The sequence below is a fragment of the Peromyscus eremicus genome, chromosome 15 (assembly GCF_949786415.1).
Source record: "Peromyscus eremicus chromosome 15, PerEre_H2_v1, whole genome shotgun sequence".
Lineage (NCBI taxonomy): Eukaryota > Metazoa > Chordata > Mammalia > Rodentia > Cricetidae > Peromyscus > Peromyscus eremicus.
In genome coordinates this window covers 7198813-7215311 of record NC_081431.1, presented here as the reverse complement: position 1 = coordinate 7215311, position 16499 = coordinate 7198813, and the positions used below count along the sequence as shown (strand labels likewise).

Genomic DNA, 16499 nt, shown 5'->3' with positions numbered 1-16499 from the left:
CAACCCATTCTCAAATGGAGAAGTGAACAGCACTGTGAGGAAAGAAGCATATCTTGTGTATAGTCACGCAAGGGCTGCATGTTTTGTCCCTCGAGAGAGGCAGGGATGTGCGGAATAACCTCTCACCCACACTTCTTTGAAGCACAGATATTTAAATGTCTAAATAGATATTTGCCAAAGCTTATTCAAGATGCTAACAATGCTCCTCTCTGAGGAGAATTTAAGTGACCAACATTCACATTGCTTAATTGTGCTGGTGATAGTTACTCTTAGTAAGCTATACTATACATATTTAAAGTATTTTAAACTTTTGGGTGAGAATGAGAAATGTAAGCACTTCATGGTATATGGTCTGTGAACGTAACCAGATTTTGGTTCTTAGAGACCAGATTTTCATAGTATAGAATGTAGTCTTGGGACTTTTACATGTTAACATTTCATGCAGGGCATGTGGTATTTGGAAAAACAGTTCTTCTTCAGACATTTAAATCTTTGTATAAAAAAATTATGATTTCCCAAATAATTAATTATGAGGTGTAAGACTTAGAATCAGACAGATTGGGGTTGACTACATCTCTGCCTCTCAAGAGCAGTGAGAAAGAAGAGGCTGAGCACTGTCCTGAAGTTAGGTAGTTCTCAGCTGCCTGCCAAGCCAAAAAGAAGAGAGTAAGGGAAAATGAGGGAGAGAGAGAGAGACTGAGAGAGACAGAGAGAGATAGGGATGCAGAGACAGACAGACAGAAGATACAGCAATAGAAAGTGACAGGCTTATATACTAGAAAAGGAATTCTAAAGGATGACTTTTATAAAGATTGGTACATTCCAAGAAAACAGGGGAAAACAACTGAATGGAGTTAAGAAAACAGAGTAATGAACAAGATGAATAATGAGATGGAGTCTGAGGAAGACCACAGGAATCGTTGAAGTTTAGTCAGTTAGAATTTCACAAACCCTGAGTAAAAAGCCTTACGTCAGTTCTGGGCTTGCAGACAAGGTTGATGACCTGGAGCACTCAGATGAGGGAGGGAGGAACAGATCTGCAGGAGTTGGAGGGAGAGAGTAAATATGATCAAAATACCTCATATCAAATTCCCAAAGAACTACCAAAAACGAAAAACAAAAACCTTAAGAGTCTCCAGTTCAAACTTTACCATATCATATAGTTCACGTATTTTTCTTTTCCTTTCACTTTGTGTGTGTGTGTGTGTGTGTGTGTGTGTGTGTGTGTGTATGTATGTATGTATGTATGTATGTGTGTGTGTGTCACATGCTCTCTCGGATGCTAAGCCGTGCATATACACCTGTATGTGTGAATGCCAAGGTAGAAGGTCAACCTTAGCTGTCATTCCTCAACTGCTGTGGTCCTGTAGCTTTGAGATAGGGACCTGGGGCTATAGTAGATTGGGCTGTGCTGGCTGATTACTAAACCCACGAGAGCTACCTCTTTCTGCCATCTCAACACATCACCATGGCTGGTGGTTTTTGGTTTGTTTATTTTGTTGTTGTTGTTTTGTTTTGTTTTATTGGTTTTTGGTTTTTTGAGATGGGGTTTCTCTGGGTAGCCTTGGCTGTTCTGGAAAGTGCTCTGTAGATGAGGCTGACTTCAAACTCACGGAGATCCACCTGCCTCTGCTTCCTGAGTGCTGGGATTAAAGACTTGCACTTAGTGTGCACCAGTGCACCTGTGTGGTGTGCCTATTGTTTTTACAGACATGGGAATCAAACTCAGCTCCTCATATTTGTGTGGCAAGTGTTTTGTGGACTGAGCCATCTCCCCAGCTCCTGGACTTGTTTTCAATGAGCTTCCTTCAGGGGCCTCACCGAGCTGCTAGGGGCCTAGTTAGCAGGACAATGAGAGGATACATGCATCTGCCTTGCAGGGGAAAGGAAATAAGGGGACTTAGGCTTCCCAAAGCAGCAAGCTTTCATGTGACCTTCCAAGATGGCTCCCCATCATGGCACTACACGTCTGCCTTTTGTTCGAGGAACACAGAACTCTTTTCGCATGCTCGCATGCCTGGCACCCTGAGGTCAGACTAGATCAGACCGCTTGCCGCTGTCTGTCTGATTTTCCTCGTTTTGCTGACTGCATCTTTGCTTCTCTCCCTTCTCTTGCCCCTGCCCACCCCTCCCCCACTGTAGGACGGCTGAGCCACCTCTCCTGGACTTCTGCATTTTTCTTGCCTCTTTTTCTCTGGTTCTGTCCAAGTCTCAGGCCATTACTACAATTTCCCAGCCATAGCTAAGAAGCTGTTTTCTGTCTGGTTTCAGTTCCAGCTGGGGAACAGCTGGAAATCGCTGGCTGCTTCCACTCTACCATCTCGGCTATCCCTGGGCCAGCCACCACTGCTTCATATATTTGTATCTTGTTTTAGAAACTTTCATATCCTGGCATAATAAGTATTGTCTATTGGGTTTTTTTTTTCCATGAAGTTAATTTCTGTGCTATGTGTGATATAGAGATTGAATTTTAAGTGATTTTATTGGTACATATTTTCCCCTTTGATTTTTGTTGAATATCCATGAATTTCTTCCTGATTGGAAAGTCACCTTGATCTGCCACTCTAGTTTTATGACTGTGTACTTCCTGTTTGTTTCAGAGGTCAAATTAATCAACTTCTTGTCAAAAAGTGGGACATTTGATTGTGTGTTGATGTCTCAGAGTATGTTCTTGTTCTGATCTTTCTTCCAGTCTTCAAACAATAATTATTAGGTATTGTTTCCCCAAATGCATTTTAGGATTCCCTTTCAAGAAAATTACCTAATGGGAATTTCATTAAAATTTAATTAAAATTATATTAAAGTATATGAAAGACTTATATTGCTCTTATCTTGAATATCTGCATCTCTGATCATGGTACATGGTTCTATTTGGATTTCCTTTTTAAAAAGTATTTATTTTTATTTTCAATTCTGTGTGTGTGTGTCTATGTGTGTGGTGCCTGTGTGTGTGGTGTGTGTGTGTGTGTGTGTGTGTGTGTGTGTGTGCTCGTGGGCATGTGTGTGTCTGTGTCTGTGTAGTGCTTGTGGAAGAAGAAGTGGGATCTCCTGGAGCTGGAGTTACAGGCTGTTGGAAACCACCCAACATGAATGTTGGGGACATACCTGGGCTCCTTGTAAAATCAGCACATGCTCTAACTTTTGAGACATTATCCCCTCCTCCTTCTGCATCCCCATTTAGTGTTCTTGGGTGTGCTTTGGTAAGTTTTTGCACAAAAGCTATCCATATGTCTTGTTTATCCATATATGCCTTAATGCCTTAATGTTTTAGTGCTTTTGTAAATAGTATCTTTTCTGGCACTGTTCTTGTGTGTTGCTTATATAAAGATATATTATGGGTTTTTATATGTCGTTCTTATTGCTATTACCATTTTATAACTTTTATTAACTCTAATATTTTGATTCTAGAGTTATATGGATCTTCTATGTAGAAAATCATAATTTACAAATAATATGTTTGCTGCATTTTATTTCTCTTATCTTTTACTTTTCATGATTGTGGAATATAAATTTTTTATTTAAATTTTTTTAGACAAGGTTTCATTCTGTAACCAAAGCTGGCCTAGAATTTATTATGCAGGCCAGGCAGGACGTAAGTTCATAGCAATCTTCCTGCCTCTACCTCCCCAGTTCCAGCAGCATATCTGTGAGCCATCAAACCCAGCCAAGAACTCAGGAAGCAGTAATGAAAAGAAATAGAAGAACAGGGATCTTCAGACTGCTATTAGTTTTGTGGACAGTCTTCCAAATTTCCCACTAAAAAAGACCATCTTGGTGTCTCTTTAAGGATTTAGTGTTTATTGCTGGTTTCTTAGGGTTTTGCATTTGTATATGAAATTTCAAAATATGATTGATCTAATGTGTTAATGTCTGATATTTTCATACTACTGTAGTTTTTCTGTCTTAAGAAAAACAGTTTCTGTGTTTAAGAACATTCCCTGATATAACTTATAACATATTTCACCAAGGGAATTTCCTTTGTAAGGAAGAGTTTCTTCATCTATAGACTGAGGGTAACATTAATGTCTTATGAGAGTATACAAGAGGATTAAAATTATTGCCGTTATTAATATCAGTACATAGTAAAAATAATAATTCCCACAAAATGTTAAACTTTAATGAATACTCTAGTATGTATTCTAAGATCATTGATGGGCACCCATTTATTCTGATATTTCTCCTTTCTCTTTCTTGATACTGGATGTTAAAGACATTTCATGGATATTGGGCACCTAGGTTCCTTAAACTGCCACCTTATTTCTAAGTAAATCTTTATCCGTTCATGAGAATTTCCTCAGGAAATCTAATCTAATGCTACAACTATTTCTCCATGTATGATTGTTCCTTTGTTGTTATGTCTGAGAAATTCTTGCCTACATGAAGGCTATATTATTTCCCTATGATTTGTTCCAGATTGTGTTATAGCTTAAAAATTAGCATTACTATTTTCATGCAGCTGAACTTATGTATGAGGTGGATGATTCAGGTTAAGGAGTTTTCATATTTGAAATACAATTTAACAGTCCCAGGACCATTCAAAGATTATTATTTTTCTCTTTAATTGTCTTTGCAACTTTGTAAAAATGTAGTTCATCTCACTTAATTTCCAGGTCTCTCTCATACTATGTAGATAATAAACTTCATTTCTTACATATTGATTTCTCATCATACCAATTGGGTCTTTTATTTGTTCTAATATATTTAAATATATTTTTTAGAATTTTTCTATATATACAGAGTACTTTTTTCAATATAGAAACATTTTTCTTTTATTTAATTACTCAGATTAAAACCTCCATAAATGTAGATGGACATAGCTTTAAAAAAAAGTGTAAGCATGTTGTAACCATAGATAGACAAAATTTAACCCTTCATCCTTAATTATTATATGAACTGTTAAAATTTTAGAAGTGACTAATGACCTAAAATATTATCTTCTTTTAAAGTGCTTGATTTTGGTTTTATAATCTTGAACCAATGTTGGAGTTGGGTGTTGATTCCATGGAATGGATCATGTCATTTCTGCCCATTGTTGGGTCAATGTCATATATGACTTTTCATACACTGACCCAGCTTCTCATCCTTAAAATATGTCTACCTTTTCTCATCATACATATATATGATGTATATTCAGCTTTATCAGACAAATTTAACACATTAGAATCTTTTGGAAACATTTTCTTTTCTATAAAACCTATAACTCTTGTGATATCTTTTCTGATTTGGGCAATAGGGCCACACTGGCTTCACAAAATGTATTTGGAGAGCATTTCTGTTAAATTGTTTGAAATCCATTGCAATCTTCAGTAGAATTTTTCAAGGAAGGCTTGAGTCTCAGGGTTTTCTTTGTGAGAATTTTCATTTTCCTCTTGTCTCTTTCCTCCTTCTGTACCTACTCATATTATCTTTCCTTCTTGACATGGGTTTGATACTTGATGTCTTTCTAGGAATTTGTCCCGTTTGTCATGAGCATCTAGTCTTAGTCATACATTTATTTATAGGCTTTACAATTTCGTGTTTATGATGTCAGTAGTAACATATCATCTTTCATTTCTGACTTTCATAATTTGAGTATTTTCTTTGTCCAACTTGTAGTTGTCAAACTTAGTATATTTCAAAGACCCCCGAAGCAATTATCGGAGCTGTAAATGCTCCCTGTGAGCACAGCATTTTCTAAATTATTCATATGGTTCTGGTTTTTCTCACTGATAAAGCCGCCTGGGGCACTGCAAACTTAAGCAGTTACCACTCACTGTTTTCAAACAACATACTCTGAAAAAGGCTCCTCCCACTAGGAGGATAAAGTGTCCATCCAGACCTCAAAGGAGGGACTCTTTAGGCTACTTCCAGATACACTGAATTATGACAGTTTTCTAGGAAGTCTTCTGGAAAGCTCCAACCCCATTCTGATTCTTCCGGTGGCTCTCTAGCTGCTGGTTTTAATTCAGATTGTAAACATTTTACTGCTTCCATCTACAAGACTGTAAGTTTCAGAGAAGAGAATGAATGTAGGAATGGTCAAATTGTGACAGAACTTAATATTTTTACAAATATTCATCCATTTAAAAACATAACCTCCAAACATCGCTCAAAATCTGGTGTATTTCCCAAATTCTGAAAGCACTGTCTTGGCAGCTACTGGGAGTACTGTCTAAGTATTGCTTTGGGGTGGAGAGAATTTCCACCATTACTCTGTGTTCTAGTCAGTGTTTTGTTGCTGCGAAATGACACCATGACCATGGAAACTCTTACAAGAGAACGCATGAAATTGGGGCTGGCTTATAGGTTTAGAGGTTTAGTCCATTACCATCATGGAGAGAAGCATGATGGCACTCAGGCAGACATGGTGCTGGAGAGGTAGCTGAATCTTCTACACACAGATCTGTAGGCAGTCACTCTGGGACTAACTTGGGCTTTTGAAACCTCAAAGCCTACCCCTAGTGGCACACTTTCTCCAACAAGACCACACCTTCTAATCCCTCTCAAGTAGTGTCATTCCTTGATAACAAAGCATTTGAATATGTGAACGAACCTATTGGGGGGGGTATTCTTATTTAAACCACAGCACTCTGCCATGCCTGATGACATCTTGGTAATTTTTTATCCACATCTGGTGGTTTTACTCACAGCCACTGATCAATAGTATTTCATGTTTTATTTGCCATTATAAATGGACTAAAAATTTCCAAATAGCATGGATGCATCTTTAAAAAAATAAACTTTTATGTGTTGAATTGGTATGATAACTTTATATACTAGTTTTAGTGGCTTTTGTGTATGTTCCCTTGGGTTTTTCAAGATAGAAATTATGCTATCTATGAAACAGAGGCAATTTATTGTCTTCTTTAGGACTGGTGTTCTATGCTTATTCTTCAGCACCATTGCTAACATCTTCTTGTGTAGGTATGTGAGCATTTGCTTCTACATGCCTATGTCAGGGTGCAGTTGATTCATATGCAGAGGGCCAAGGAGGACATCCATGTTCTGCTCTGCCACCTCACCTTACTCCCCTTTGTGGCAGGGTCTCTCCCTGAACCTTGAACTAGGCTCCCAGGCATCAAGCCTCCATCTCTGCCCCTTACAGTGCTGGGTTACAGGTGCTTATAGCCACATATAGCTTTGTTATATGGGTAAGACCCTCCAGCACTGTTCCCACTGAGCCATCCCCTCAGCCCTGACCCTGCTTTCACCCTGACCCATGTGATGATTTGCTCCAACATCTCACTCACAAGGCAGATCTTCTTTCTGTTTTTATATCCTCACTGAACAGCTCTGAGGTCTTTCCTGCATGAGTCATATCTCTGCCCTTGATCAATTTATATAATTTGGACATGTCTTTCGCATATAGATATTTTTAAAAGAGAGCTCTTTATGGCATGTTTTTCCCTACAAATATCTGTTAAAAATTGGCAACTAGCAAAGGGATTATTAAAGTCTGTTCCTGAGACTATGTCCTTGAAATCCTGTATGACCTCCTCTCTCACAATCATAACTCCTCTGCTTGGGATGGATAATGCACATTCACTTTGGGTCTTTTCAAAACTTTCTCTAATTCTTTCACAAAATGCCCTACTATGAATTCTGAGGCAGTGGAGACGACTGTCCTATCACAGACTCCAAAGTGTAAAACTCAAATGATTTTTAAAGGTTATAAAACCCAGCCCTTTTATTTTATAGATGATAAAATGGATTTCATTGTCCCTCTGCAGCAGAGCTTGCCTTTAACTATTATTAAGATATAGGAAGTGGATTCTAATTTATCAGCCTTGCTGGGGAGGCCTCCACTCCTAACACCCTCTCTGACGGCCATCTTTTTCCTCTTGGATGACTGCAGTAGCCCCCTCTGGCCTCTCTGCTTCTGAACATGGTCCCCTGAGTTCTAAATCTCAACACTTTTGAATGAACCTGAGATCCTATCACTCATCTACTCCCAACCCTCCAGAGGTCTCTCATTTCATTCAGAATAAAACCCAGATCCTTACAACATGCTATAAAGCTTTTAACAATTCATAGCTCTAGCTCGTCAGCCAGTTGCTAGTCTCACTCACCCTTCTGAATGCCTCTCCCTCCCTGACTCTGATCCATGATACTGGCTCCTTGTAGGTCTTCTGACATGCTAAGCACATGCTTTAGGAGCCTTTCTCCCTGGGTTGCCCTCGGAACATATTACTTCTAGATGCCCAGACCAATTAATCGCCCTCCAACTGGTGCTATATTCTTAATGAGATCTCCTTTTGAACACACTATCCCAATACTGTTCTCATTCCTACTCTAAATTTTTTTATTATCAATAGTACTTATTATGTATATATACATATACATATATAAAAATACATGTTTACTATTTACTATATTTATGTATCTATTTTAACACAAGCTCCATAAAAGCAAGGATGTATATTTCTTGACTGTTGAATCTTTAGTTGACTGATACATCTTTGGCTGCAACAAAAGTGACCGGTACACAATATATTACAACTAAATATTTGTAGATGAATAAAATAGATGAAAATAAATGAAATCAATCTGATATTCAAAACTACAGTGAAGACTCTGACAAGATCCAAATATCTGTAATTTGGGTTGCATTTCCTTGACAGCATACCTTTCCAATGTCATGAAAAATTGCTCACTGTATCTGTTGCTGTGATGAAGCAACATGATCACAACTAATTTATAAACAACTGATATTTTGGCTTGTGCTTTCAGAGGAACAAGAGTCCATCATGGCAGGGAGGCATGGCTTCCAATGAAAGGAACAAGAAGCTGAGCGATCATATCTCAGCTGCAATCAGGAAGCAAAGAGTGAGAACAGGACATGGAATCAAATTGTAACACCTCAAAGCCCAACCCCAACGACATACTTCCTCTAGAAAGCTTGAGCTCCTGAAGTTTCCATTATGTCCTCAAATAGTATCACAGACTTGGGACCAGATATTCAAATATATGAACCTATGGGGGACATTTTCATTCAACCTACCACATCCACTGTTTGTTCTGGTCTGGTTGCTTGATTCAAAACATTTCCCTCTGTACTCCTATATAAACATTGTACACAATATTTTTATACCGAGGAAAGATGTTGAGTCACATGGGCAACATGTTATATAAATTAGTGTTACTAATTTTGTATGACTTTGTAAATTTCATGTGGCTAAATTAACAGTGTGGGTGGCTTATACAATAGAAATTTGTTTCCTTTGAGTTCAGGACCCGACAAGAACAATGCTAAGTTTATATAGGACTCTATTCAATCTGAAAACTAGGAGTGAAGGCTCCCTTGTCTCTGAATTGTGTTTGTTTCTGATTTCAGCACTGCATGTGTTTTCCTCACATGCCTTTGGTCCTGTGTGTCTGGACTGTTTCCTTACCTTATAAATGACATCTTCAACATGGGCCTTCTTTAGTGACACCTCACTTGATTACCTCTGCAAAGACACTATGTACAAGTAAAGTGACATCCTCAAGTGTGAGGAGTTACAACTTTGTGGGGACACAGTTTTGCCCAGAACAGAGTCTTTCTTTTTTTTTTTTTTTTTTTTTTGGTTTTTTGAGACAGGGTTTCTCTGTGTAGCTTTGTGCCTTTCCTGGGACTCACTTGGTAGCCCAGGCTGGCCTTGAACTCACAGAGATCCGCCTGGCTCTGCCTCCCGAGTGCTGGGATTAAAGGCGTGCGCCACCACCGCCCGGCCTCAGAGTCTTTCTTGATGGACACTCAGGCTTTGAATATGAAAACTCTGCTGGGGCAGCATCAGTCAGCAAACTGCCCGAAGGAACACTGGGGACACTTTATGTGCTTCTAGAAAAGGCTTCAGTAAATTTGACATTATTTCAAATATCTTGTTTTTTCATTTCCACCGCACAGTTCATCGGCCTCAAGGACACAGTCAGTTCTTGGACTTTTTTTGTTCTTTGTTGTACAGTTTATCATTTGTTCCTTGATTCACTTTCCTATGACCCTATCCACATGTACACATCATCTCTCCTCCTTTGTGTAGGAGCCTTAACCTTATATTTCCCTTGTTTTGATGTGCAACTGTCAGTGCTGGGTACCACCAGTCACTTGACATTTCAAAATATTGGGATGTGCAAATATTTTTTTTCACTCACCCATCTTGCATACCTGTGCCAGTACAAAGTCACCATGAAAATACACCATAAGGAGTCTATCATTTCTAGTCATCCTTCTGGCCTATTGCCGTGGAAACCAATACACATCTTCATCCCTCTCCCTAAGTTCACTTCAGAACCATCTCCCTCACTCCCTGCATCCCTTTTATTTTATTTCCTTCATTATTGAACATCATTGGATAATTTACCAGCTGACAGGAATATGGCGATGAACTGTGGACACACCAATGAATGAAAACAAATACTTTATCTTGCTGAGGAAGTTTATTTAATGTACTTCAAGTGTCATAGGATAGATAAAGAAGTAAGTAGGTACCTGTAACAGAATGAAAGGAACACATCAAAGTGTTACAGGAACTTATAGCACTGTGGTGGCCTCAGGATATTTTCTAGGGGACATAATTCAAAGCTGAGATAAGAACTGGGTAAGGAAGGAATTCTTGAAATATCAAGTGTAAAGTCTTAGGATTGAGTGTTAAAGAGTTAAAGAGCATTCAGAATTTAATCTTTGGGACTGTAATATGGAGTAGGAAGGATGTCCGGATAAGAACTGTGGGTGGGTGGGGGTAGGTAAAAGGGCAGATAGGAGATGAGTCCAGCTTCGTTTGTTTTAGGCAGGCAGTATGACCTCCTTCCTCTCAAGGAGAATTAATAACATGAAAAATGAAATCCTTAGCTCCATTCTTTTCCCAAAAATATCATGTAAGCATACAGGACTTAGAGGTACCCACATGCATCCCTCCCATTTTTCTTTTATTTCTAAATCCAGAATATTCTTCCTTGTACCATTGTGTTCTAATTTGCTTTTCTGTTGCTGTGATAAATATCATGGCCAAAAGCAACTCAACAAAATTTATCTCAGTTTATCAACTGAAAATACTGATGTTTATGAATAATATTCACATATTCTCAACCATTTTCTGGGATGTATATCATTTAAATATCAGCATTGCACCCAAACAGTGTAGTTTGTTCAATTTTATTTTTGGTGGTGCTGGGGATTGAACCAGGCCTTGTGCATGCTGAGCAAGTGGTGATCTACGTCTGGGCTCTGTCTTCAAATAAACAGCAGAAATGTATGTGCTCAAGTGTAGATACATATATTCAGGTATAGACTCATGATTTTTATGCTTTTCTCATAACACCCCTGATCTTGTGATCTTCTCAGAATCTCCCTTAACTTTCTTGGATAGATACAAGAGTTTATTCTGGATGCCCATGATTTGGTTATTTGTTGATGGTTGTTTTGTCTACATATATGTCTATGATCCATGTGCATGGCTGGTATCCACAGAAGCCAGAAAAGGGCATCAGATCTTCTAGAACTAGATGGTTACAGGTGGTTGTGAGCTGCCATATGGGTGCTGGAAATTGTACCTAGGTCCTCTGGAAACACAGCTAGTACACATTACTGCTGAGCCATCTCTCTGGCCTCTACTGTCCGTCTTTTATTCACCTAACAACTTTCCTCTGACTAGTTTTCTCCAAACGTCTTCCAAGGAACAGTAGCACAAAAAAAAGAAAGAAACTTTCTTGAAAATTATTATTAAGACATTGTTGAAAAATGACTTTTCAGAAAATGAACTTTTAGTAAAATGGCATTTTTTAAATTAGCCAGTGGTTAGAATTTAATTTTTCAACCAATACTCAGTTACTGAATTGATGTTATGTATTAGATCCCATTCTATTCTGGGGTCTTCATGATCCAAACTCCAGCCTGATGTTTTCCTTTTTTATTAAACACAGAACAAAGATTCAGAGGTGGTAGTTGTATTAGTTATTTTTTGTGTTGTGACCACAATACCAGGCAGAGTCAACTTAAGGGAGAAAGAATTTACTGTGTTTCAGAGTTTCTTTGTTTCAGTCATTCATGATGGGGAGGGCATGAAGAACAGCTCAGGCTATGGCGATGGTATGTGTGGAGGAGTCTGTCCACATCACTGTGGACCAGGAAGCAGAAAGCCAGCAAAGAATAGAGCCAGGTAAACTTGCAAAGGCCCATCCACCATGCGTACTTCTTTCAGCAGGGCTCCACCTGGTAAAGGTCCACATGCCCTCAATTAGCACCAGCAGCTGGGGACCGATGACTCAAAATGTGAATCTGTAGGGGACATTTCAGATTCAAACTATAACTGTGTTTGTTTGTTTTGCTTTCTTTCCTTAATTTTTTCTTTTCTGGTGTGTGTGTGTGTGTGTGTGTGTGTGTGTGTGTGTGTGTGTGTGTGGTGTGATTCTGAAGTACCTCTGACTGAATGTATATATGCCAAAGAGAAATATGTGGAGGTCAAAGGACAGCTTTTCTGAGTTGGTTTCCACCTTGATAAGGCAGCTGTCTCCTCATGTTTCTGCTGCTATGCATATTCCAGGCTAGTTGGCCCCAAGTAGGGATTACAGCTGCATGCCAGTGCATGAAACTTTCAACATGGTTTCTGAGAAGCAAACATGGCAGGCACTTTCACCTTCTGACCTGTTGCCCATCCCCTTACTTTCCTTTCCCTTCCTTATAGTTCCAAATCTCTTGAGCTTAGCTGCCCTCATAAGTGTTTGTGTCTGTAAAGGCTAATATTTACCTAAGGATGAAAGTACTCTATGATGGCATTGTGGTCTTTGAACCTGATAACCTCATAAGAATTCTTAGGGGATGATAATATTTTGAGACTGAATTTGTGCTCTTCTGCAATATATGGGTGACTCAATATCCATGAGCAACAGATCTTATATTCGTCTGCATTGCTGTTTTGTTTTTGCTTTGAGGCTTTCTGGATGAGCATTTGTGTTAGTTGGAATCAACATTCTAGAGTTTGATCTAGAATGGGTGAGATATGAGAACAGGAAGCTTTCCCACTGGCAGGGCAAATATTCTGAAAATTGCTATTGAAAGTAGACAATAAACAAATTTAAGGCTGCTGAAATAATAGATTTATATACTTGTAAGTGAGAGAGGAATTTAGGGAAGCACAGCTATGAATTGGGTCTGGAAGTAATCTGCTAAGGGACTCACTTTGACTTCATAGTCTTGCTAGAGCTGTGGAGATAAATAGGATTACTATTAATCATGTAGAATTCGAAATCAGACACAAATCTTCATGAATTTGAAGGGGTACCAATTGGAAGGTAATTAAAATTTTGTTGTTTTGAAAGAATGTCAGATGAATAATCTACATGCTTGCTTGGGTTCTGGGGTTTCTTATCTACACATATTTTTCAGGTTTAGAGCAGTTTGTTGGAAGAATGCAAGATTTTCGTTTGTACAATGTGTCACTTACAAACAGGTAAGTGGATATGGCATTATAACACTTGGAATACATGAGGATAAGGGCAATTCACTTAAAGTACCATGGAGACTATAACATTTTCATCTTTATAGCAATTGGCAAGCTTTAACTAATTTATATTTGGCCATATTTACTTTATCATAATTTATACTCTTTCACTAATATTTTTCTGTCAGAAACTCCTTATAATATGGCAGTGATCAAATTATTCACAAATAATTTTCTCTGAGAAAATTTATTGTGTTAACACAACATAGATTTTAAAGTATTTGTTCAAAAATTCTATATAAGGTAGATGTTAACACTTAAAATTGATACATATGACTTTCAGAATTGCTTGTAGAAATTACTAGCTTTAGAGAATGTGAAACAATAAAATGACTGGCTATTTTGATACATGAGAAAGTTTTGAGGGACAAGGACTTTAGAATGATTGACTATCTGAAGTATTGTACATTTGCTTTCTATTTCTAGTTTATAAAACATCAGATAGACTGTGATGAGCACTCACCAAGCATTTCCTCTTCTAGAGAGTAGAACAAAAATCTATCTTAGAGTTTGCACAGGCAAATTGGTTCCCATCTTTTGCCCATGAGTTTCCATTGGAGATGACCTCTGAAGAACCCTGACTTAGAATCTAGGTGAGATAATGTGGGTGTGATGGCCATTCTTGGTTGTTAGCTTAACTGCATCTGGAATTTACTAAAACTCAAATGGATGGGAGGGTATACCTGTGAGGGACTTTTTTCTTAAATCGTTTGAAGTGGGAAGGCTCACTTCTAATTCATATCTTTGAGGTGGGAAGATATACCTTTAATTCGGATCTTTTGGGATTGGAAGATTCACCTTCAATCTGGGCTACCCCTGCTCCTGGAAGCCTATATAAGGATAGGGAAGAAGAAAGCTTACTCTCTGCCTGTTTCATCTTCCTTTCACTAGCAAGTCCATTGCTTCACTGACATTAGAGCCTGTCTCTTTAGGATTCTGGCATACACTGAAGACCAGCTGAGACATCCAGCCTCATGGACTGAACAACTACCAAATTCTTGGACCTAGCCATTGTTGAACTAACCAGACCACAGACTAAACACACACATACACATGCACACGTAATTCATTCTATAAAGTCTGTTCATCTAGAGAACCCTGACAAATTCAGATTTTTTGACAGCAGAACTTGGTAGATTAAAAGTCATCCAGGTAGTGCTGGTTATGGCATGAAGAGGTCATGGAGAGCAACTGAGGCTTGAAATTGTGAGGCAGGGTTGGAGTTCCTGAGGAGAGCACTAGAGAGGTTATTCGTGAAAGTGTAGCCTAGTTGTAGCAAGAGACTCCAACATTTTGGAGAGGCCAGTCTTTCCATGGATGACCACAGAGGACAACAGCAGGTATGGGGTGGATCCAGTTTGAACCTGGGAGACAAGCTGTGTGCTACAGAGGGCAGAGCCAGAGAATGCCCCAAGTGCTTCGGAGGAGTCCAGAGATCATGCATGAATCCCAGATACTGGACACTGAGTTTACACTGTTGGAGTTTGGTTTTGTTTTTTTAATTCGGATTGTGACTATGTCCAGGTTCTTCCTTCTTGAAGTAAGAAAGTTTTTAACTGAATTTTGATTTTACAGGAGTCCACAGTTGAAAACTTTTGAGCTTTGAAAAGAGATTTTGGATTTTTAAAGAGAATTGATATTTTAAACATACTGAACTTTAGTGCATTTAAATTTGTAAAGACTGTGGGACTTTTAAAGTTACTTACGTTTTTAATGTGAGATCTTGGAGATTAATAAGAAAGCAAAAGTTGTGACTTAACAGTGATGTATTTGTGTGTCAACTGACAAGGGGCCAGTTGTTCTGGCTTGTTTTATGTGAACCTCACAAGAGCTAGTCACTGGAGAGGAGAGCACCTTGGTTGAGAAAGTGACTCCATAAGATCTGGTTGCAGGCAAGCCTGTTGGGTATTCTCTTAATTAGTGATTGATGTGGGACAGCCTGGCCTGTTGTGGGTGGGGCCACCCATGAGCAGGTGATCCTGGATTCTCTAAGAAAACAGACTGAGCAAGCCATGGCAGCGTCTATCCACGGCCTCTGTGTCAGCTCCTGCCTCCAGATTCCTTCCCAGTTTGAGTTCCTGTCCTGGCTTCCTTCAGCAATGAACAATGGTGTGGAAGCCTAAGCTGAACAAATCCTTTCCTCTCCAAGTTGCTTTTATTATAGTGTTTTATCACAGCAATAGTAACCCTACCCAAGACAATGTGTTTGTATGGATGAGTTCATCTTATTTGCTTGGTTTATTTTTGTGTGTAGCGTGTGTGTGTGTGTGTGTGTGTGTGTGTGTGTGTGTGTGTGTGTGTTGCTATGTGGGGGTTTTCATGCAGAGGTCAGTGGACAACCTCAGGTGTGTATTCTTAACTTCTACCTTGTTTCGAGACACAGAGTCTCTCTTGTTTTAGTCATTGTTCAGCATACCTCAGACTGGTTGCTCTATGGCTTCTAAGAATTCTTCTGTGTTTTCTTTCTCTGAGTATGAGTGCTGAGATCTCAGATGTGCACTACTAATACCATGTCTGACCTCATGAGATCTGAACTCAGATCATCAGATTTTGGCTGCAAGAGCTTCTAGCTGCTGAGATATTTCCTTGGCCCCTATATACGATTTTCAAGGGAAATTTTTTTTTATATATCTCTTCAAGGGAAACGTAGATTAGCGTGTTAAATTTCTGGATGTCAGGACTTGCTTTCAGAGATTTGAGAAACATCTCAGTTGAGTGATGCTGTAGCCTATGGTAGACCCATGATCAGTTTAACTCTCCTTGTTTATCAGTCTGAAGAATCAGGGGATGCTTTGGCAAGGATGCCATACCATGGATCAGGGTAGAAATGGGATGCCCCTTGCCTGCCAGCTTTCGAATCTCCTTTGCCTGTACCTACTACGCTGAAGAGTAATGTCACTACCGTTCTTTGGAATGACTTTTTTTTTTCTAGCCAGAGCAAAGATTTCATACCAGTTATTGACTTTGGAACACATTCAATAGCTGATGTCAATTGAAAATTGTCAGTGAGATTTCTAGTAGTTACTTGATGTCCCTTAGTGGAGG

General features: G+C 38.9%; 1 protein-coding gene across 1 annotated transcript in view; it reads left to right on the top strand.

The window, feature by feature from the left end:
• Positions 1 to 16499, top strand: part of Ush2a (usherin) — a 697985-nt gene that overhangs the window by 82586 nt on the left and 598900 nt on the right. The window contains exon 4 of the mRNA XM_059281179.1: positions 13340 to 13403. Coding sequence (XP_059137162.1) covers positions 13340 to 13403 — 64 coding nt within the window. The remainder of the gene's footprint in view (positions 1 to 13339; positions 13404 to 16499) is intronic.